We start from the raw sequence: 24,866 nt of genomic DNA, 5'->3' as shown, positions 1-24,866 counted from the left end.
GTACTTTCATGAGGGTGATGGATAAATGTTTCTATGACTTTAATTTCTAGGTGGAAGTCAAAGAACAAGAACAAAGAACAATACAGCACAGCAACAGGCCCTTCGGCCCTCCAAACCTGCACCAACACATTTTGCCCTTCCATAATAAAACTCGTCTTCACTTACAGGATCCGTATCCTTCTATTCCCTTTCTATTCATAAATTTGTCCAGGACTTCTTAAATGTTGCTACTGTGTCTGCTTCTACCACCACTGCTGGAAGTGTGTTCCAGGCATTCATCACCCTTTGTGTGAAAAACTTGCCTCACACATCTCTTTTAAACTTACTCCTGCTATGCACCTTGTGCCCCTAGGAGTTGACCCCTCCATCCTGGGAAAAAGCCTCATACTTTCCACCCTATCCATGCCAATTCACAATTTTACAAACATCTAGCAAGTCACCCCTCAACCTCCTGCGTTCCGGTGAAAACAAACCCAGTCTATCCAACCTTTCTTCATAGTTAACATCCCCCATACCAGGCAACACCCTTTTCTGTATCCTCCCCAAAGGATCCACATCCTTCTGGTAGTGTGATGACCAGAACTTTAACTTTACTCAATGTCCCTTCCAATGAAGGCAAGCATGCCATAGGCCTTTTTTCACTACCTTATCTATCTGCACTGGCATCTTCAGTGATGTGTGGACCTGAATACCCAGACCTCTCTGCGTATCAATAATCCTAAGGATTCTACCATTCACTGTATAATTTCCACTTGTACTTGAACTTCCAAAATGCACCACCTCACATTTGCCTGGGTTAAACTCTATCTGCCATGTTTCTGCAAATCTCTCCAATTGATCTATAAATCTGCTGCATTCTCTGACAACCCTCCTCACTACCTGCAACTTCACCAACACGGTTGTTGTTATGGGTGACTTTAACTTTCCTAATATTGATTGGATCCTCCTCAGTTTAAAAAGCCTGGATGGAGCAGTTTTTGTCAGGTATGTCCAGGAAGGCTTCCTGACTCATATGTACATAGGCTGACTAGGGGGGAGGCCATATTGAATTTGGCGCTTGCCAACTAACCAAACTGGGTGTCAGATCTCTCAGTGGGAGAGCATTTCGGTGATAGTGATCACAACTCCATGACCTTTACTATACTCATGGAGAGGGATAGGAACAGAAAGTATTTAATTGGGGGAGGGGGAATTACAATGCTATTCAGCAGGAACTGGGGCACCTAGATTAGGAACAGATATTCTCAGGGAAACGCACGACAGAAATGTGGCGGTTGTTTAGGGAGCACTTGTTGATAGTTCTGGACAGGTTGTCCCACTGAGACAAAGAAGGGATGGTCGGGTGAAAGAACCTTGGGTGACAAGGGATGCGGAACATCTAACCATGAGGAAGGAGGAAGCTTACTTAAGATTGAGGAGGCAAGGATCAGACAGGGCTCTAGAGGGTTACAAGGTAGCCAGGAAGGAACTGAAGAATGGACTGAGGACAGCTAAAAAGGGGCATGAAAAAGGTTTAATGGGTAGGATTAAGGAAAACTCTCAGGCATTCTACACTTATGTGAGGAACAAGAGGATGGTCAGAGTTAGGATAGGGCCGATCAGGGCTAGTGGAGGGAACTTGCACCTGGAGTCCGAGGAGATCCTTAATGAATATTTGCTTCAGTATTCACTACTGAGAGGGACTTTGGCATTTCTAAGGACACGGTGAAACAGAATGATATGCTCAAACAGGTTGATGTTAGGAAAGAGGATGTCCTGAAAGAATAGATGGGCCAAACGGGATATACCCAAGTTTACTACAAGAAGTGAGGGAAGAGATTGCTGCGTCTTTGCTGATAATCTTTGCATCCTCACTCTCCACTGGAGTAGTTCCAGATGATTGGAGGGTGACAAATGTTATTCCCTTGTTCAAGAAAGGGAAACAGGACTATGTGAGAGAAAAATAAACCATTGCCTGTCCACTACTTGTTCACAGAAATTATGTCTGTTCTTAGCTAAACAGGTAAAAACAATGACTGCAGATGCTGGAAACCAGATTCTGGATTAGTGGTGCTGGAAGAGCATTCTACACTTATGTGAGGAACAAGAGGATGGTCAGAGTTAGGGTAGGGCCGATCAGGGCTAGTGGAGCGAAACAGAGCATACCCATAGTATCTCAACTTGACCACAACCAGTTCAGGGCTAAACAGCAAAACAAGACAATACCAGAACAAGACAGCTTCCAGACTGATAAAAAGGAAAGACACTCCTTATGTGTTCTGATAACAGACTTCCTACCTCACAATAGCATCCCCAGTCTCCTCAGGTATTGAAGCCTTACAAAGCCGACCTAAACTGAGTGGCAGACAGATACCTGACAAGAATGCACACCACCCTGCAGACCCAGTGAAACCAGGATACTGGACATTAGCACCTGCTCTAACAGAGGAACAGAACCTCCTGTTACAATTATTACCTGATTGTTAATACCAGACAACCGATTGTTGTCCATTGAATGTAATTTAATTCATATTGTCTTGTAATTAACACTACACATTGTAACTTTATAAAAACTATCTGTATCTGCAGCTCGGGGAAGAGAATCCTTGACTTAACTGTGCAGAGTGTCCGTTCTGTATTTGTCCTGTCAATTTCTCTTCCCCACGATATCATGAGAAATAAACCATTATTCGTCAATTACACAAGATCGGTGTGTGGCCTCTATTTGTAATTGGACAATTCTCTGACAGCGTAATCCTGAGAATTACAGACCAGTCAGTCCCACGTCTGTGGTGGGCAAAATAATGGAGAAAATTCTGACAGACAGGATTTATGATTAGTTGGAAAACTATAGTTTGATTAGAGGTAGTCAGAATGGTTTTGTGAGGGAGAAGTCATGCCTCACAAACCTTACTGAAGTAGAGGTTACAAACATGTTGATGGAAGTTGAGCAGTGAATATGGTGTATATGGATTTTAGCAAGACATTTGATAAGGTTCACCATGGTAGGCTCATTCAGAAAGTAAGGAAGCATGGGATATAGGGAAATCTGGTTATGTGGATACAGAATTGGTTGGCCCATAGAAGTCAGAAGGTGGTGGTATATTTTAAGTACTCAGCCTGGAGCTCGGTGACCAGTGAGGCTCCACAGGGAATGGTTCTGGGACTTCTGCTCTTTGTGATTTTATTAAAGCTTGGATGACGAAGTGGAAGGATGGGTTAGTAAGTTTGCCGATGACACGAAGGTTGGTGGAGTTGTGCACAATGTGGACGGCTGTTGTAGGTTGCAACGGGACATTGACAGGATCCAGAGCTGGGCTGAGAAGTGGTAGATGGAGTTCAACCTGGAAAAGTGTGAAGTGATTCATTTTAGATGGTCAAATTTAAAGACAGAATACAGGGTTAAAGGCAGGATTCTTGGCAGTGTGGAGGAACAGAGGGATCTTGCAGTCCATGTCTATAGATCCCCCAAAGTTTCCACCGAAGTTGATAGGGCTGTTAACCTCTCCAGACGTCCCCAACAGTACCCTTCCACCGACACTCTCATTCGTTTGGCTGAACTGGTCCTCACCCTTAACAATTTCTCCTTTGAATCCTCCCACTTCCTCCAAACCAAAGGGGTAGCCATGGGCACACGTATGGGCCCCAGCTATGCCTGTCTCTTTGTTGGCTATGTAGAACAGTTGATCTTCCGTAATTACATCGGCACCACTCCCCACCTCTTCCTCCGCTACATTGATGACTCCACTGGCGCCACCTCGTGCTCCCGCGAGGAGGTTGAGCAATTCATCAACTTCACCAACACATTCCACCCCGACCTTAAATTTACCTGGACCATCTCTGACACCTTCCTCCCCTTCCTGGACCTCTCCATCTCCATTAATGACGACCGACTTGACACTGACATTTTTTTACAAACCCACCGACTCCCACAGCTACCTGGATTACACCTCTTCCCACCCCACCTCTTGCAAAAATGCCATCCCATATTCCCAATTCCTCCGCCTCTGCCGGATCTGTTCCCAGGAGGACCAGTTCCAACACAGAACATACCAGATGGCCTCCTTCTTTAGAGACCGCAAATTCCCTTCCCACGTGGTTAAAGATGCCCTCCAACGCATCTCGTCCACATCCCGCACCTCCGCCCTCAGACCCCACCCCTCCAACCGTAACAAGGACAGAACGCCCCTGGTGCTCACCTTCCACCCTACCAACCTTCGCATAAACCAAATCATCTGCCGACATTTCCGCCACCTCCAAACAGACCCCACTACCAGGGATATATTTCCCTCCCCACCCCTTTCCGCCTTCCGCAAAGACCGTTCCCTCCGTGACTACCTGGTCAGGTCCACGCCCCCAAACAACCCACCCTCCAATCCTGAAACTTTCCCCTGCCACCGCAGGAACTGTAAAACCTGCGCCCACACCTCCTCCCTCTCCTCTATCCAAGGCCCTAAAGGAGCCTTCCGCATCCATCAAAGTTTTACTTGCACATCCACTAATATCATTTATTGTATCCGTTGCTCCCGATGCGGTCTCCTCTACATTGGGGAGACTGGGCGCCTCCTAGCAGAGCGCTTTAGGGAACATCTCCGGGACACCCGCACCAATCAACCAAACCGCCCCGTGGCCCAACATTTCAACTCCCCCTCCCACTCTGCCGAGGACATGGAGGTCGTGGGCCTCCTTCACCGCCGCTCCCTCACCACCAGACGCCTGGAGGAAGAACGCCTCATCAACGGATACAATAAAAGATATTAGTGGATGTGCAGGTAAAACTTTGATGGATGTGGAAGGCTCCTTTAGGGCCTTGGATAGAGGTGAGGGAGGAGGTGTGGGCGCAGACTTTACAGTTCCTGCGGTGGCAGGTGAAAGTGCCAGGATTGGAGGGTGGGTTGTTTCGGGGCGTGGACCTGACCAGGTAGTCGTGGAGGGAACAGTCTTTGTAGAAGGCGGAAAGGGGTGGGGAGAGAAATATATCCCTGGTAGTGGGGTCTGTTTGGAGGTGGCGGAAATGTCGACGAATGATTTGGTTTATGAACGCCTCATCTTCCGCATCAGAACACTTCAACCCCAGGGCATCAACGTGGACTTCAACAGTTTCCTCATTTCCCCTTCCCCACCTCACCCTAGTTCTAAACTTCCAGCTCAGTAACTGTCCCCATGACTTGTCCGGACTTGTCCTACCTGCCTATCTTCTTTTCCACCTATCCACTCCACCCTCTCCTCCTTGACCTATCACCTTCATCCCCTCCCCCACTCACCCACTGTACTCTATGCTGCTTTCTCCCCACCCCCACCCTCCTCTAGCTTATCTCTCCACTCTTCAGGCTCACTGCCTTTATTCCTGATGAAGGGCTTTTGCCCGAAACGTCGATTTCGAAGCTACTTGGATGCTGCCTGAACTGCTGTGCTCTTCCAGCACCACTAATCCAGAATCTGGTTTCCAGCATCTGCAGTCATTGTTTTTACCTGTTAACAACGCATATGGTGTGTTGTCTTTCATTAGCAGGGGAATTGACTTTAAGAACCAAGAGGTTATGCTGCAGCTTTATAGAGCCCTGGTTATACTTCACTTGGAATATTGTGTTCAGTTCTGTTCATCTTATTATAGGAAGGATGTGGAAGCTTTAGAGAAGGTGCAGAGGAGATTTACCAGGCTACTGCCCGGACTGGAGGGCATGTCTTATGAAGAAAGGTTGAGGGAGCTCAGGCTTTTCTCACTGGAGAGAAGGAGAATGAGAGGTGATGTGATAGAAGTATACAAGATGTGAGAGGCATAGATAGAGTGGATAGCCAGAGACTTCTTCCCTTGGCGGAAATGTCTATCACGAGGGGGCATAATTTTAAGGTAATTGGAGGAATGTTTAGGGGAGAAGTCAGAGGTAGGTTATTTGCACAGAGTGGTGGATGTGTGGATTGCACTGCCAGCAGTGGTGGCAGAGTCAGATCCATTAGGGACATTTAAGCGACTCTTGGATAGGCACATGGAAGTTGTGGGTACAATGAAGGATACGTAGGTTAGTCTGATTTTAGAGTAGGATTAAAGGTCAGCATGACATCAAAAGCTGAAGAGCCTGTACTATGCTGTACTGCTCTAAGTATTGTCCACAAATTTACTAATTTGACCAACCAAGTTCTCTTCCAAATCATTTATGTAAACCATGAACAGCAGAGATGCCACCATTGGTCCCTGTGAAACACCACTAGTCACAACCCTCCATTCTGAAAAGCATTCTTCTACTGCCATGTTTTGTTTCCTAAAACTAAGCCAGTTCTGTATCCATCTTGGCAGCTCACCCCTGATATCATGAGACTTCACCTTTTGTACCAGTCTGCCATGAGGGATGTTGTTAAAGGCTTTACTGAAGTCGATGTCGATATCAACCGCTTTTCCCTCATCAATTTTCTTTGTCATTTCTCAAAAAACTTGATAAAGTTAGTGAGGCACAACCTCCACTGCACTAGGCCACGCTTACCGTTGCTTACCGTTGAGGAAGGTCTCTTTGCTTCTAAATGTATATAGATCTTACCCCTGTTAATTTTTTCACCTTAATCTTTATCCCTGCAACCCTTCTTGGGCAATGGTACAACATTGCCTATTCTCCAGTCCTCTGGGCCCTTCCCTGTGGCCAAAGAGGATACAAAGGTGGCTGTCAATGCTCCAGCAATTTGTTCTCTTGCCTCGCTCAATATTCTGAGATTGATCCCCTCAGAACCGAAGGACTTATCTACCTTAATACTTTTTAGGATGCACAATACCTCTTCCTTTTTCGTAGCAGTTGGCTTAGAAATTTCACTGTCCTTTTCCCGAGATCATTCTCCACCAATTCCTTCTCTTTGGTGAATACGGACACAAAGTATTAGTTTAGGACCTCACATACCTCTTTTAGCTTCACACGTAGCTTCTCTGCTTTGTCCTTGAGTGGACCAACCTTTTCCCTGGCTACCCTCTTGCCTTTCATATATGTATTGGGATTGTCCTTATTTCTGTTTGCTAATGACTTTTCATGACACATGTTCCAGTAAGGAGGAAGAACAAGGATGGCATAGTAAGGGATCTTTCAATAACAGAGGAGGTTATGAATTTAGTCAAAAAGAAAGAAGCAGCATGTGTAAGGTTTAGGGAGCTAAAATTGGACAGGGCCCATGTGGAATATAAGCAGGAAAGTACTCAAGCAGGGAATCAGGAGAACAACAAGAGGCCATGAAATGACCTTGGCAAGTAAGGTTAAAGAGAATCCCCAAGGGAGTCTATAGACATTAAAAACAAGAGGATAGCTAAGGAGAAGGTAGGACCACTCAAGGATAAAGGAGGAAACTTGAAGCAAAGGAAGTGGGTGAAATCCTAAATGAGCATTTTGCATTGATATTCAACCAGGAGGAGGATATGGAGCATAGTAAGATTTTTGTGGAACATGCTAATAAGCTAAGGCATTTTGAGATCCAAAAAGAAGTAGCGTTGAATCTCTTGAAAAGCATTAAGGTGGATAATTCCCTGGGGCCTGATGGTACCTACTCCAGGTTTCTGAGATGGGCAAGAGAGAAGATTGTTGGGTCTTTGACCAAGATCTTTGCATCCTCACTAGGCAATGGAGAGGTCCCGGAGGACTAGCAAGTAGCTCATGTTCTTCCTCTGTTCAAGAAAGGAAATGGGAATAGTCCAGAAAACTATTGAACGGTGAGTCTCACCTCAGTGGTTGGGAAGCTACTGAACAGAATTCTTAGGGATGGGATTTATGCACATTGGAAAAGCATTGCCTAGTTAGGGACAGTCAGCATGGCTTTGTGCAGGGCAGGTCATGTCTTACTAACTTGACTGAATTTTTCAAGGTTATGACGAAGGTGATCAATGAGCGTACAGCAATGGATGTTATTTACATGGAATTTAGTAAAGCTTTTGACAAGATCTTTCATGGTAGGCTCATGTAGAAGATTAAGATACATGGGATCCATGGTGACTTGACAGTGTGGGTTCAGAATTGGCTTGCCCTTAGAAGACAGAGGGTAGTGGTGGAAGGTTGTTTTTCAAGGCTGGAGGCCCGTGATTAGTGGTGTAGTGGTGTTGCATGGTTATCTGTACTAGGACCTTTGCTGTTTTTGATATATGTAAATAACTTAGATGAAAATGTAAATGGGTGGGTTGGTAAGTTTGCAGACGATACAAAGATTGGTGGAGTTGTGAAAGTGTACAAGGTTGTCAAAAGGTTACAGTGGGATACAGGTCAGTTGCAGATATGGGCAAAATTTAATTCCACTAAGTGTGAAGTGCTGCACTTTAGGAGATCAAATATTAAGAAAAGTATACAGTCATTAGCAGGACTCTGAATAGCACTGGTGTACAGAAGGACCTTGAGGTTCAAGTGGCTACACAAGTAGTTAGAGTGACAAAGAAGTTGTATGGTGTGCTTACCTTTATTGGTCGGGGAATTGAGAACAAGAGCCAGGATGTCACGTTGCAGATTTATAAGACTTTGGTTCGGCCACACTTCGAGTATTGCATTCAATTCTGGTTGCCACATTACAGAAAGGATATGAAAGCTTTGGAGAGGGTGCAGAATAGTTTATCTGTATGCTGCCTGGATTAGAGGGTATGAGCTATAAAGAGAGGCTAGAAAAACTTGGGTTGCTTTCTCTTGAGCAGAGAAGGTGAGAGGAGACCAGATAGCAGTCTACAAAATTAAGAGATACATAGATTTGGGGTTGACAGTCAGACTACTTTTCTTAGAATTGAAATAACTAATACAAAGGGGCATGCATTTAAGGTGAGGGGGCAAGTTCAAAGGAAATGTGAAGGGCAAGTCTTTTACATGGAGAATGGCAGGAGCCAGGAGTGGTGGTGGAGGCAGATGCGATAAGGGCATTTAAGGGACTTTTAGATAAGTATGTTAATATGCAAGAAATGGGGGGATACAGGCCAAAAGCAGGCAGAATGGATTAGTTTCATTTGGCATCACGTTTGGCACAACATCGTGAGCCGAAAGGCCTATTCTTGTGCTGTACAATTTTATGTTCATGACTCCTTTTAGTCCTTCCAATTCCTTGTTTAAGTTCTTTTCTACTTTCCTTGTATATTTCAAGGGCTTCATCAGTTCCCATCTTCCTAGATCTTATGTATACTTCCTTTTTCTTTCGACCAAGGTCATAACATCCCTGGTCATTCAAGGTTCACATAATTTGCCACATCTATCCTTCATTCTCACAGGAACATGCCTCCGCTGAACTCTTACCAACTGCCATCTGAAATACTCCTGCACTTCCAATGTACACTCAAACAGTCGCCTCCAATCAAGATTCTGCCTAATATTGTTATTGTTCGCCTTCTTCCAACTGAACACCTTCACCTGAGGATTGCTATAATGCCTATCTCTGAGCCCCTTAAAACTCACAGTATTATGATCACTACTTCAGAAATGCTCCATCATTGAGACTTCACCCACCTGGCCAGGCTCATTTCCCAAAGCCAGGCCCCTTCCCTACTTGGACTGTTGAAGTCCTGATGAAGGGCTTTTGACCAAAACATCGATTTTCCTGCTCCTCGGGTGCTGCCTGACTGGCTGTGTTTTTCCAGCATCACTCTAATCTAGACACTGATTTCCAGCATCTGCAGTCCTCACTTTTGCCCTGGATTGTTTACATACTGTATTAGTGGTGCTGGAAGAGCACAGCAGTTCAGGCAGCATCCAACGAGCAGCGAAATCAACGATTCGGGCAAAAGCCCTTCATCAGGAATAAAGGCAGTGAGCCTGAAGCATGGAGAGATAAGCTAGAGGAGGGTGGGGGTGGGGAGAGAGTAGCATAGAGTACAATGGGTGAGTGGGGGAGGAGATGAAGGTGATAGGTCAAGGAGGAGAGGGTGGAGTGGATAGGTGGAAAAGAAGATAGGCAGGTCGGACAAGTCAAGGAGACAGTAACTGAGCTGGAAGTTTGAAACTAGGATGAGGTGGGGGAAGGGGAAATGAGGAAGCTGTTGAAGTCCACATTGATGCCCTGGGGTTGAAGTGTTCCGAGGCGGAAGATGAGGCGTTCTTCCTCCAGGCGTCTGGTGGTGAGGGAGCGGCGGTGAAGGAGGCCCACGACCTCCATGTCCTCGGCAGAGTGGGAGGGGGAGTTGAAATGTTGGGCCACGGGGCGGTTTGGTTGATTGGTGCGGGTGTCTCGGAGATGTTCCCTAAAGCGCTCTGGTAGGAGGCGCCCAGTCTCCCCAATGTAGAGGAGACCACATCGGGAGCAACGGATACAATAAATGATATTAGTGGATGTGCAGGTGAAACTTTGATGGATGTGGAAGGCTCCTTTAGGGCCTTGGATAGAGGTGAGGGAGGAGGTGTGGGCACAGGTTTTACAGTTCCTGCGGTGGCAGGGGAAAGTGCCAGAATGGGAGGGTGGGTCGTAGGGGGGTGTGGACCTGTGTCAAGAAACCCTCTTGAATGGTCCTTAGCAACTTCTGCCTCATTCAATCCCCTAGCATGAAGTGAGCCCCAGTCAATATAGGGGAAGTTAAAGTCATCCACCACTACAACCTTGCTTGTTTTTACATCTTTCCATTTCATATTCCCTGACTGTTCGGGGGCCTGTAGTATAGCCCCAGCATTGGTATTTGAACATTCCTAATCCTGAGTTCTACCCCTATTGCGTCACTACATGAGTCCTCTGTAGTTACCCAAGGCTGGAAGTGAACCTGGGGCCCTGGCACTAGGAGGCTGCAGTGCTAACCACTGAGCCACTACCATCCTCAACTTCAAACCCAACAAGTCAGAAATGTAAGTTAATGAAAAACGGTGACACCAGCTGTGGGCAGGAATTTGCCACTGCAGTGTGGTTTCTGAAGTTCCAAAGGAGTCATAAGTCATGCAAACAACATAACAGCAGAGTCTATCCACACCAGCACCAGTATTGTGTGGCATTATGCCTTTGCAAAATTGTTTCTTTCCAGCAATTAAAAAAAGTCTAGTCGATTATCTTGTCTGATCTCAGCCAATTCTGAGTCTCCAGTAAAATGCTCATGTTTCAATAGTTTGATTAGACAGCATAAACTTGGACAATGGCAGATATGAGCAGGGCCCTTTTGAAAGGAGGCTTGGAGCCTTAGTATCTGGTCATGGGAAATAGAGAGATAAGGAAACTTAAAGTAAACTTCAAGACAACAATGGGACATTTTATACAATATTCTATCTTAGAAGCAATTTTAATAGCTCAATTGAGCCCTGTTAACATAACATTATAGGTGTACTCCTAAGAAGGGATATAAAATATGTTGTAAAACAGTGCGACCATAAAATCCTAGCCTTAGTTAAAATGCCAGCTTAAATTAAAGAAACATTGATGATTAGCCAATGCATTGTCTGATAGTGTGGTTCTTTACTGCTGAAAAATCATTTGAAAAATGTTAAAAAGTATGAACCTAATACTTATTCAATTATTATGAGAGAATGTGTGTTTTCAATTACGTAATATTAGTCCCTACAGATACATGCCCTTTTCTTCTTGTACTCACTTGATCACGTATATCCTCCAGTTGTGAGAGTTGTATTTCCATCATTTTAACCTTACGTTGAAGTTTATCGACTGCTACATTAGTTTCATCACTTTTCTGTAAGTTCAATTTCACATAATTAGTATATTTCAATTAAAAAGGACAAATATGGAAACAACTGAACTAATTTTACACCCTAATAATAATTTTCATTTAGTGAGAATAATTGGAGAGACAGGCATTACATTAACCATTTCACAAGCTTTGTCAGAACTACAGACTTATGAAAGCAATCAAACAATCTAACAACTTAAAGCTTCACCCATTTCCCAACTATATCACAACATAAATTTCAGACATTTAATTCATAATCCATTTCACGTGATAATGGAAATTCAATGAGAAAAGCGAAGAATAATTTAACAGGATCTTAAAAATTCATAAGTGTAAAACATTATTTCTATCCCACTAGCACAAGTAATTTCTAATCATAGCATTAATGCCATTTAAAAGTGTACATCCACAATGGAAATCTTCCATCTCATAAGATAATAGCGTATGTTGAGGTGTTTAGTTAGGCGTTATGGCTGTCCCCTGTGCTACATACACACTCTGCAGCAAAACCAGAGTGTAAATCAAACTATTCTCCAGGGGACATGGGCAAAACTAGAGACCTGTGCAGCCCACGTTTCAGGGTCTCACTCTTGACTTATGTGGTAGAGTCCAATGGAATGCAAAGCACTACATTTGGCACCAGTTGTTTAAAGCAGATTACAGAAAGACAATATATTCAGACAAGAGTCTGCCTTTGGACTATTCCATTCAGATTTTTTTTACAGGGTTATTAGACTTCAAACAGAGCTATGGAACTCTATGCCAATGGTTGGGAGTTTGGTTCACCAATGCTACGGCATGTTGACATGCTGGTCACAATGCAAATATCAAAACCAGGTTCCTCTGAATCTCTAACTTAACACTTTGAGGGATATCATTTCCATGTATCACCAAGCTGAGGACTTGCAGGTGGACAGGGAGAAGCTTACAGAGTTGGTTCTTCAACAAGGTGATGTGACGTGTCTTGAGTGTGGGTGAAAACATTAGTGTGCTCTATGCTATTGTGTGCTTGTTTGCTTCTCATTTCAGTCTAGACAACATTGCCAAAAACCTGCTGCAGATTTGAATCCAGTGAGGATAGAAATAGGAAGACAGTCCAGCTGAATATGTGGCTAAAGGGCTACTGTAGGAGGGAGGAATTCAGATATCTGGATTGTTGGGATCTCTTCTAGGGTAGGTGAGACCCTGTCAAAAAGGATGAGTTGCACCTAAATTGGAGGGGTACCAAATCCTTTTGGGAAGTTTGCTAACGCCACTCAGGAGGGTTTAAAGTAGGGTGGCGGGGGGTGGAAACCTAAGTGAGCAAGCGAGGAGAAGAAATTAATAGGACCAACAAGCAGGGTCAGTTTAATGAACAAGGCGGGATTATTAAAAAGTATATTGAGGAGGGAGAAATAATAAAAAGATGCTGAAGGACAGGATAGAATGTACAGCCAAAACTAGAGTTCTTTATACAAATGTATGGGGTCTAAGGAACAAATTAGCTTTAAGTAAATCGTGAATATTGAGGAAATTAATGGAACTGAAAAGTGACAAGTATCCAGGTTCTGATAGTTTCTATGCATGGATGTTAAGGAGCACATTTAAAGATTATGGTTAGGGCATTGGCAGAGTTCCCTGGATTCAGGTGGTGTATCTCTGGATTAAAAATTTGCTTATATCACACCACTCTTTAAGAAGGATGACAGAGGGAAACCAGGGAATTACAGGCCAGTTAGCCTGACATATGTGGTGGGGAAATTGTTGGGCCGATCCAAGCCCACCTAACCTACATTAGCCCACTATCCTCCATATGCTTGTCCAATGCCCGTTTAAATGCCCATAAAGAGGGAGAGTCCACCACTGCTACTGGCAGGGCATTCCATGAACTCACGACTCGCTGAGTAAAGAATCTACCCCTAACATCTGTCCTATACCTACCACCCCTTAATTTAAAGCTATGCCCCCTCGTAATAGCTGACTCCATACGTGGAAAAAGGTTCTCATGATCAACCCAATCTAAACCCCTAATCTTCTTGTACACCTCTATCAAGTCACCCCTAAACCTTCTTTTCTCCAATGAAAACAGCCCCAAGTGCCTCAGCCTTTCCTCATACGATCTTCCTACCATACCAGGCAACATCCTGGTAAACCTCCTCTGCACCCGTTCCAGTGCCTCCACATCCTTCCTATAGTATGACGACCAAAACTGCACACAATACTCCAGATGCGGCCGCACCAGAGTCTTATTCAACTGCAACATGACCTCAGGACTCCGGAACTCAATTCCTCTACCAATAAAAGCCAGTACGCCATATGCCTTCTTCACAGCACTATTTACCTGATCACCTTGGAAAATTTCTATCAGGGAGACGCAGCATGGATTCATAAAGGGTAGGTCATGGTTGACAAAACATCATGAAGTTTTTTTTTAACGAGGCAATAAGGGTGGTGGACAGAGGCAAGTTGATTAATGCTGTTTATATGGACTTCCAAAAGGCTTGTGATAAAGTCCAACTCAGGAGACTGTGAACTAAAGTGGAAGCCTGTTAAATTCAGGGCAAATTATTGACATGGATAGGAAAATGGTTGAGTGGCAGGAAACAGAGAATTGGAATAATGGGTAAATACTCATATTGGCAAGACATGATTCATGTCCAGTAGTGATCTGTATTGGGGCCTCAATTATTCACAATATTCCTTAAATGACTTGGATAGTGGCATTAAAAGTCAAATTTGCTGATGACTCAAAATTGGGCAGCGTTACAGACAGTGTTGATAACAGCATAAAATTGCAGCAGGATTTTGATAGGCTAGGTGAATGGACAAAGGTGTGGCAGATGGATTTTATTATAAACAAGACTGAAGTTATCTATTTCGGGCTGAGAAACGATAGATCAGTGTGTTTTTGAGATGGCATAAAGTTAAATAGAGTGGATGTCCAATGGGATTTGAGTTTTAGGCGCACAGCTCTTTAAAATGCCACAAACAGCCACAGAGTCAAACAACCCTTCAGTCTAACGTATCCACTCTGACCAGACATCCCAGTCTAAACTAGTCCCACCTGCCAGATTTTGGCACATATCCCTCTAAACCCTTCCTGTTCATCTGATGCCTTTTAAGTATTATAACTGTACCAGCCTCCACCACTTCCTCTGGCAATTCATTCCACACACACATCATGCTCTATATGAAAAATGTACTCTAGATCCTTTATAAATCTTTCCCCTCTCACCTTAAATCTATGCCCTCTAGTTTTGGACTCCACCAACTCTGGGAAAAAGATCTCAGCTATTCCCCCTATCCATGCTTCTCCTGGTTTTATGAACATCTATAAGGTCACCCCTCAGACTCCGAAGCTTCAGGGAAAAAGATCCCAACCTATTCAGCCTCTACCAAAAACAGAAACACTCTAATCTTGACAACATGCTTGTAAAACTTTGCTGCACCCCCTCAAGTTTGACCACATCCTTCGTGTAGAAAGAATTGCTGTCGACCAGAATTGTAAACAGTATTCCAACACTGGCTTCACCACAGTCCTATGAAGGGGCAACATCATGTCCCAACTCCTACACTCAGTGTTCTGACCAATGAAGGCAAGTGTACCAAACACACTCTTCACCACCCTGCCTACCTGCGACTGCATTTTCAAGAAACTTTGCACCTGCTCCTCTAGGTCTCTTTATTCAGCAATACTCTTCAGGGCCCTCCGATTAACTGTACAAATGCTGCCATAGGTGCAGAAAATAGTCCAAAGGACTGATGGAATGCAGAACTTCATATCTAAAGGATTGGAATACTGGGGTGCAAACATTATGCTGCTGTTAAGCAAAGCCTTCATTCGACTTCACACAGTACTGTGAGTATATCTAAGCATCACAGCTTAGGAAGGACATTTTGACCTTGGAGGGAGTTCAACAGAGGTTTATAAGGATAATACCTGGACTTCAGGGGTTAAGATATGAAGTCAGGCTATACAAATTAGGCCTTTATTGTCTACAATTCAGAAGGCTAAAGACTGATCTAATCGAGGTCTTCAGGACATTAACAGGGAAAGAAGGGTAGATAAAGATAAATAGGGTGAGGCGATGACCCAGTGGTTTTATCATTAGACTACTCAAGAAACTCAGATAATGTTCTGGGATGCAGGTTGACTCACGGTTGATGGTGGAATTTCAATTCAATTCTTTCAAAAAATCTGGAATCCAGAATCTACTAATGACCATGAAACCATTGTTAGGAAAACCCATCTGGTTCACTAATACCCTTCAAGGAAGGAAATCTGCCATCCTCACTTGGTCCAGTTCACATGTGGGGCCAGGCCCACATGTGGTTGACTCTCAACTGCCCTTTGAAATGGCCAAGCAAGCCAGTCAGTTGTCCCAATTGCTACAAAGTCTCAAAGAAATTAAACAGTATAGATCACCGAGCATCCACTTAAGGACCGGAAAAGGCAACAGCAGAAACAGGCCTGTTGAGCCTGCAAAGTCCATCTCACTAATATCTGAGGGCTAGTGCCAAAATTGGGAGAACTGTCTCACAGACGAGTCAAGCAACAGCCTGACACAGACCGACTTACAGAATCATACATTACAGACACTGTCTCAGACACCACCATTACCATCACTAGATATACTCTGTCTCATCTAGCAGGACAGTCCCAACAGTGGTATACTGTCAAGACGGCATTGTTTCAGGTGTCCTCAACATTGACTTCAGACCCATGAAGTCTCATGTCTTCAGATTAAACATTGGCAAGGAAACCTCCTGTCAATAACCACATACGGTCTTCCTTCAGCTGATGAATGGGTACACTTACAGGAAGCACTGAGGATGGCAAGGGCACAGAATGTACTCTGGGTGGGGGATTTCAATGTCCACCAAGAGTGGCTCTAAAGTAGCACTGGTTGAGCCGGTCGGGTCCTTACAGGCCACAGCTGCTAGACTGGGTCTGCGGCAGGTGGTGAGGGAACCAACAAGGGGGAAAAACAGACTTGACCTCATCCTTACCAAGCTGCCAGCTGCAGATGCATCTGTCCATGACAGTTTCGTTTAAAGTGACCACCGAACAGCCCTTGTGGAGACAAAGTCCCACCTTCACTTTGAGAATACCCTCCATTGGGTTGTGTGGCACTATCACCGTGCTAAAAAGGACAGACTTTGAACAGATCTAGCAACTCAAGACTGGCAACCATGAGGTGCTGTGGGCCATCAACAGCAGCAGAATTGTCCTCCAGCACAATCTGGAACCTCATAGACCAGCATATCCCCCACTCAACCATTACCATCAAGCGAGGGGATCAACCCTGGGTCAATGGACAGTGCAAGAGGGCATGCCAGGAGCAGCACCAGGCGTACCTGAAGGTAAGTTGCCAAACTGGGGAAGCTACTAAACAGAACCACTTGCATGCCACACAACATAAGCAGCAAGGGATAGACAGAGCTGAGCAATCCCACAACCAATGGACCAAATCTAAACTCTGCAGTCCTGCCACATCCAGTCATGGTGATGGACAATTAAACAGTTCAATGGAGGAGGAGGCTCCACAAATATCCCTATCCTCAATGATGGAACAGCCCAACACATCAGTGCAAAAGATAAAGCTGTTGCTTTTACAGCAATCTTCAGCCAAAAGTGCAAAATTCATTGGTCCCCGCATTACAGATACCAGTTTTCAGCCAACTTGATTCACTCCACGTGATATTATGAAACAGTTGGAAACATTGGATACAACAAAGGCTCTGGGTCCTGACAAATTTCCAGCAATAGTACTGAAAGCTTGTGCTCAGAACTAGCCGCTCTCTTATCAAAGCTCTTCCAGTACAATTACTGGCATCTTCTGATGTGGAAAATTGCCCAGGTATGACCAACACATCAAAAGCAGGACAAATCCAACCCGACTAATTACTGCCCACTCAGTCTACTCTTGATCACTGGTAAAGTGATGGAAGGTGTCATCAACAGTGCTATCAAGCAGCATCTTGAAGAAAGTGAGGGCTGCAGATGCTAGAGAGTTAGAGTCGAAAAGTGTGGTGCTGGAAAAGCACAGCAGGTCAGGCAGCATCCGAGAAGCAGGAGAGTTGACATTTCCAGCGTGAGCCCTTCACCAGGAATGAGAAGCACCGGCTCAGCAATAACCTGCTCAGTGACGCCCAGTTTGGGTTCTACCAGGGCCACTCAGCTCCTGTCCTCATTACAACCTTGGTTCAAACATGGACAGCATCCAAGGAACAGGAGAATCGACGTTTCGGGCATCAGCCCTTCTTCTGGAATGAGGAAAGTGTGTCCAGCAGGGCAAGATAAAAGGTAGGGAGGAGGGACTTGGGGGAGGGGCGTTGGAAATGCAATAGGTGGAGGGAGGTCAAGGTGAGGGTGATAGGCCGGAGTGGGGTGGGTGCGGAGAGGTCAGGAAGAAGATTGCAGGTTAGGAAGGCGGTGCTGAGTTCGAGGGATTTGACTGAGACAAGGTGGGGGAGGGGAAATGAGGAAACTGGAGAAATCTGAGTTCATCCCTTGTGGTTGGAGGGTTCCCAGGCGGAAGATGAGGCGCTCTTTCTCCAATCGTCGTGTTGCTATGGTCTGGCGATGGAGGAGTCCAAGGACCTGCATGTCCTTGGTGGAGTGGAAGGGGGAGTTGAAGTGTTGGGCTACGGGATGGTTGGGTAGGTTGGTCTGGGTGTCCCAGAGGTGTTCTCTGAAACGTTCCGCAAGTAGGCAGCCTGTCTCCCCAATATAGAGGAGGCCACATCGGGTGCAGCAGATGCAATAGATGGTGGGTGTGTGGAGGTGCAGGTGAATTTGTGGCGGATAGGGAAGTGTCCCTTGGAGCCTTGGAGGGAGGTGGGGGGGGGGTGTGGGCGCAAGTTTTGCATTTCTTGCGGTTGCAGGGGAAGGTGCCGGAAGTGGGTTGGTGTGGGGTGTGGACCTGACGAGGGAGTCACGGAGGGAGTGGTCTTTTTGGAACGCTGATAGGGGAGGGGAGGGAAATATATCCCTGGTGGTGGGGTCCATTTGGAGGTTGCGGAAATGACGGCGGATGATACGCTGTACATAGAGGTTGGTGGGGTGGTAGATGAGGACCAGTGGGGTTCTGTCCTGGTGACGGTTGGAGGGGCAGGGCTCAAAGGCGGAGGAACGGGAAGTGGAAGAGATGCGGTGGAGGGCATCGTCGACCACGTCTGGGGGGAGATTGTGGTCCTTGAAGGAGGAGGCCATCTGGGTTGTACGGTTTTAGAACTGGTCCTCCTGGGAGCAGATATGGCGGAGACAAAGGAATTGGGAATATGGGATGGCGTTTTTACAGGGGGCAGGGTGGGAGGAGGTGTAGTCTAGGTAGCTGTGGGAGTCGGTCGGTTTATAGTAAATGTCCGTGTTGATTCGTCCTCCTGGGAGCAGATGCTTCCACCTATTGCATTTCCAACGCCCCTCCCCCAAGTCCCTCCTCCCTACCTTTTATCTTAGCCTGCTGGAACCTCCTTCCACCTATCGCATTTACGACGCCCCTCCCCAAAGTCCCTCCTCCCTACCTTTTATCTTAGCCTGCTGGACCCACTCCGGCTTATCACCCTCACCTTGACCTCCTTCCACCTATCACATTTCCAATGCCTCTCCCCCAAGTCCCTCCTCCCTACCTTTTATCTTAGCCTGCTGGACACACTTTCCTCTTTCCTGAAGAAGGGCTTATGCCCGAAACGTCGATTCTCCTGTTCCTTGGATGCTGCCTGACCTGCTGCGCTTTTCCAGCGACACATTTTCAGCTCTGATCTCCAGCATCTGCAGTCCTCACTTTCTCCTGGTATGGAGGGAAGGTCTTATGAGGAAAGGCTGAGGAAACTGAAGCTATTGATGTTGGAGAGAAGGAGGTTGAGAGGTGGCTTAACCGAGATGTGCAAGATAACTAGAGGGTTAGATAGGATGGACAGTGAGAGCCTTTTTCCTCAGATGGTGAAGGCTAACACGAGGGGACATAGCCTTAAATTGAGGGGTGATAGATTTAGGACAGATATCGGGGTAGTTTCATTAGTCAGAGTAGTAGGGGTGTGGAACAGCCTACCTGCAACAGTAGTAGACTTGCCAACGTTAAGGGCATTTAAATGGGCATTAGACATACAAATGGATAATAATGGAACGGTTTGGGTTAGATGAGCATCAGATTAATTTCATTCGTCGGCACAACATCAGGGGCCAAAGGGCCTGTACTGCATTGTAACGTTCTATGTTCTATATACAGAGGTAAGAGTGACAGTCCTTGACGTCAAGGCTGTGTTCGACAGAGTGTGGCACCAAGAAGCCCTAGCAAAACTGGAATCAATGGGTATCAGGGGAAAAACTCTCTGGTAGTTGGAGTCATATATGGCACAGAGGAAGATGGTCGTTGTTGTTGGAGTTCAATCATCTCAGCTCCTGGACATCTCTGCAGGAGTTCCTCAGGAGGAATAAGTTGAATGGTAAAAAGGTGCAGCATGCTGCTGTGCAGAGGGACCTAGGTGTCCTTGTGTGTGAATCACAGAAGGTTGGTCTGCAGGTACAACAGGTAATTAGGAAGGCAAATGGAATTTTGTCCTTCTTTGCTGAAGAGATTGAGTTTTAAAGCAGGGAGGTTATGTTGGATAGGGTGCTGGTGAGGTCACACCTGGAGTACTGTGTGCAGTTTTGGTCTTCTTACTTGAGGAAGGATGTACTGGCACTAGAAGGGATGCAGTGAAGGTTCACTAGGTTGGTTCAAGAGTTGAAGGGGTTGGCTTATGAGGAAAGACTGAGTAGACTGGAATTATATTCACTGGGATTTAGAAGAATGAGGGAGGATCTTCTAGAAACACAAAGTTATGAAGGGTATTGATATGATAGACATAGTAAGGATGTTTTCACTGGTGGGTGAAACTAGGACAAGAAGACATAGCCTGAAAATTAGGGGGAAGCAGATTGAGGACTGAATTGTGAAGGAACCTCTTCACCCAGAGAGTTGTAAATCTATGGAATTCCCTGCCCAGTGAAGTAGTTGACATTACTTCAGTAAATGCTTTTAAGGCCAAGATAGATTTTCTGAACAATAAAGGAATTAAAGGTTACGGTGGAGGGCAGGTAAGTGGTGCAAAAGCCACAAAACGATGAATCATGATCTTATTGAATGGCAGGGCAGGCTCGAAGGTCCAGATGGTCTACTCCTGCTCCTTGTTCTTATGTTCTATGTCCCAGGAGAGTATCCTAGGCCCAAACATTTCCAGCTTCTTCATCAATGACCTTCCCTCCATCATAATGTCAGAAATGGGGATGTTCGCCGATGATTGCACAATGTTCAGCAATGTTCGTGACTCCTCAGATACTGAAGCAGCCCATGTCAAATGCAACAATATCCAGGCTTGGGCTGACAAGTGGCAAGTAACATTTGCGGCACATAAATGCTAGGCTGTGACTATCACTAATAAAAGACAATCTAACCAATGCCCTTAACATTCAATGGTGTTACCATCACTGAATCACCCACTCTCAACATCCTGGGGTTGTCACTAACCAGAAATTCAACTAGACTCACCACATAAACACAGTGGTTACAAGAGCACATCGCAGGCGAGGAAGACGACAGCAAGTAATCCACTTCCTTACTTCCCAAGGACTTCCACCATCAACAAGGCACAAGTCATGAGTGTGATGAAATATTCCCCACTTGCCTGGATGAGTGCAGCGCCAACACCACCATCCTGGACAAAGCAGTTCCCTTGGCTGGCATTACATCCGGAAGCATCCACTCCCTCCACCAGCGACGTTTAGTAGCAGCAGTGTGTACAATCCACAAGATACACTGCTGAAATTCACCAAAGGTCCTCAGACAGCACCTTCCAAACCCACGATCACTTCTCTCGAGAAGGGAAAGGGCAGCAGATACATGGGAACACCACCCGCTGCAAGCTCCCTTCCAAGTACTCACCTATATGCTTTACAGTCACTGGGTCAAAATCCTGGAATTCCCTCCTCAATGCCATTATGGGTCAACCCACAGCAGGTGAACTGCAGCGGTTCAAGTAAGTTACCTCAAGCCCACCTTCTCAAGGACAACTAGGGATGGGCAATAATTGCTGGCCAGCCAGTAACACCCACATCCTACAAACAATAAGTTTTTTAAAAACTACTTCCACAAGTTTAAGATTCTAGAATTAGGGGGCATATTCTAAGAATTAGGGCCAGGCAATTCAGGACAGGTGCTGCAAAAGCACTTCTATATGCCAAACGCAGAAGTAGTTTAGGAATCTCTTCCTCAAAGGGCAGTTGATAATAATTCAATTGTTAAAATTAAATCTGACAATTTTTTTTACTAAGCAGGTTATCAAGGGGTGTGGGCCTAAGGGAGGCATATGGAGTTCAGTCACAAATCAGCCATATTCTTACTGAGTTGTGGAATATGCTGAAAGGTTGAACGGCCTTCTCCAGTCCTGCACTCCTATGAATGTTCAGAATTACAGAAACATTGCTGTGCAGAAGATGTCCATGCAGCAATTATGTCTGTACCAGTTCTCCAAATGGGTATCATGACTGAGTGCCTACTCTCCTGCCCTTCTCCATATCCTTGCACAGAGTTAGAGATGTACAGCAAGGAAACAGACCCTTCGGTCCAACCCATCCATGCCAACCAGATATCCAAACCCAATCTAGTTCCACCTGCCAACACCCAGCCCATATCTCTCCAAACCCTTCCTATTCATATACCCATCCAAATGCCTCTTAAATGTTGCAATTGTACCAGCCTCCATCACTTCTTCTGTGTGAAAAAGGTGCCCCTTAAGTAACTTTTATATCTTTCCCCTCTCACCCTAAACCTATGCCCTCTAGTTCTGGACACCTCACCCCAGGGAAAAGACTTTGTCTATTTATCCTATCCATGCCCCTCCTAATTTTGTAAACCTCTATAAGGTCACCCCTCAGCCTCCTCTGACGCTCCAGGGAAAACAGCCCCAGCCTGTTCAGCCTCTCCCTATAGCTCAAATCCTCCAACCTTGGCAACATCCTTGTAAATCTTTTCTGAACCCTTTCAAGTTTCACAACATCTTTCCGATAGGAAAGAGACCAGAACTGCATGCAATATTCAAACAGTGGCTTAACCAATGTCCTGTACAGCCACAACATGACCTCCCAACTCCTGTACTCAATACTATGACCAATAAAAGAAAGCATACCAAACACCTTCTTCACTATCTTATCTACTCGTGACTCCACTTTCTAGGAGCTATGAACCTGCACTCCAAGGTCTCTTTGTTCAGCAACACTTTCTAGGAACATACCATTAAGTGTATAGGTCCTGCTAAGATTTGCTTTCCCAAAATGCAGCACCTCGCATTTATCTAAATTAAACTCCATCTGCCACTTCTCAGCCCATTGGCCCATCTGGTCAAGATTCTGTTTTAATCTGAGGTAGCCCTCTTCGCTGTCCACTATACCTTCAATTTCAGTATCATCTGCAAACTTACTAACTGTACCTCATATGCTCGCATCCAAATCATTTATATAAATTACAAAAAGTAGAGGACCCAACACTGATCCTTGTGACACTCCACTGGTCACAGGCCTCCAGTCTGAAAAACAACCCATCACCACCACCCTCTGTCTTCTCCCTTTGAACCAGTTCTGTATCCAAATGGCTAGTTCTCTCTGTTTTATTATTTTAAATCATACAAATTCCTCTCGAATTCCTCAATTGAACCAGTTCTAAACAGTGCATTCCAGATCTGAACCACCATACTTGCTTCGTATGCAAATCATTTTAAACCTGAGCCCGCTTGTCTTGATCTTTTTAAATGCAGGAACAGTTTCTACTTTATCCAGCCCCCTCTTGATTTTGTTCTCCTGTTCTTGTATATATATCCAGACACTCACATTTTGAAAGTATCTGTTGTTTATCAGTTAACATTGCAATGTGCAGGAGCATCAGGAACAAGGTTCTGAAAGAAGGAGTAGAGATTAGGGCGGGCGGCTGAGACATGAAGCTCAGCATGTACGCTACTGGACCTCAAGCTGCAGATCTTTGTACTTGAGGGGCAGCTGGAGACACTGTGGAACATCAGAGTTTCCCAGATTATGCATTTCAAAAGGTGGACACAGCAAAAAAAACAATGTGAAGTCAGTAATATAAATGGCAAAGGGAACATTTGCAATAGTAAAAAGAGACAGGGAGTGCACGGGTCTTCTGAGCATATGTCTCTTTCAAACTGATGTTGGAAACTGCTGAGAGTGCAGTCCTGCCCAATGCAGCCACAAGAGGCCATAAGACCATAGGAGCAGAAGAAGTCCATTCAGTTTATTGTGTCTGTTCATAGAACATAGAAAAATACAGCGCAGTACAGGCCCTTTGGCCCTCGATGTTGCGCCAACCGAAGCCTACCTAACCTACACTAGCCTAATAACCTCCATATGCTTATCTAATGCCCGCTTGAATGCCCATAAAGAGGGAGAGTCCACCACTGATACTGGCAGGGCATTCCATGAACTCACAACCCTCTGAGTAAAGAATCTACCCCTAACATCTGTCCTATACCAACCTCCCCTTAATTTAAAGCTGTGTCCTCTAGTAACAGCTGACTCCATACGCGGAAAAAGGTTCTCACTGTCAACCCTATCTAAACCCCTAATCATCTTGTACACCTCTATCAAATCTCCCCTAAACCTTCTTTTCTCCAATGAAAACAACCCCAAGTGCCTCAGCCTTTCCTCATATGATCTCCCTACCATGCCAGGCAACATCCTGGTAAACCTCCTCTGCACCCGCTCCAGTGCCTCCACATCCCTCCTATAGTATGGCGACCAAAACTGTACACAATACTCCAGATAAGGCCGCACCAGAGTCTTATACAACTGCAACATGACCTCAGGACTCCGAAACTCAATTCCTCTACCAATAAAGCCCAGTACGCCATATGCTTTCTTCACCACACTATTTACCTGGGTGGCAACTTTCAGAGATCTGTGTACATGGACACCAAGATCCCTCTGCTCATCCACACTACCAAGTAGCCTACCATTAGCCCAGTAATCCATCTTCTTGTTACTCCTACCAAAGTGAATGGCTTCACACTTAGCTACATTGAACTCCATTTGCCACCTTTCTGCCCAGCTCTGCAACTTATCTATATTCTGCTGTAACCTGCCACATCCTTCTTCGCTGTCCACAACTCCACCGACTTTCGTATCATCCGCAAACTTGCTCACCCAACCTTCTAGCCCCTCCTCCAGGTCATTTATAAAAATGACAAACAGCAATGGTCCCAAAACAGATCCTTGTGGAACACCGCTAGTAACTGCACTCCAAGATGAACCTTTACCATCAACTAC

General features: G+C 45.3%; 1 protein-coding gene across 1 annotated transcript in view; it reads right to left on the bottom strand.

Moving 5' to 3' along the window:
• Window positions 1-24,866, bottom strand: part of LOC140481826 (glial fibrillary acidic protein-like) — a 176,874-nt gene that overhangs the window by 99,533 nt on the left and 52,475 nt on the right. The window contains exon 6 of the mRNA XM_072578352.1: window positions 11,477-11,572. Within this exon, the coding sequence (XP_072434453.1) occupies window positions 11,477-11,572 (96 nt within the window). The remainder of the gene's footprint in view (window positions 1-11,476; window positions 11,573-24,866) is intronic.

Source organism: Chiloscyllium punctatum, chromosome 10, assembly GCF_047496795.1.
Source record: "Chiloscyllium punctatum isolate Juve2018m chromosome 10, sChiPun1.3, whole genome shotgun sequence".
Taxonomy (NCBI): domain Eukaryota; kingdom Metazoa; phylum Chordata; class Chondrichthyes; order Orectolobiformes; family Hemiscylliidae; genus Chiloscyllium; species Chiloscyllium punctatum.
The sequence above is the reverse complement of the archived record's forward strand: the minus strand, read 5'-3'. Positions and strand labels throughout refer to the sequence as shown.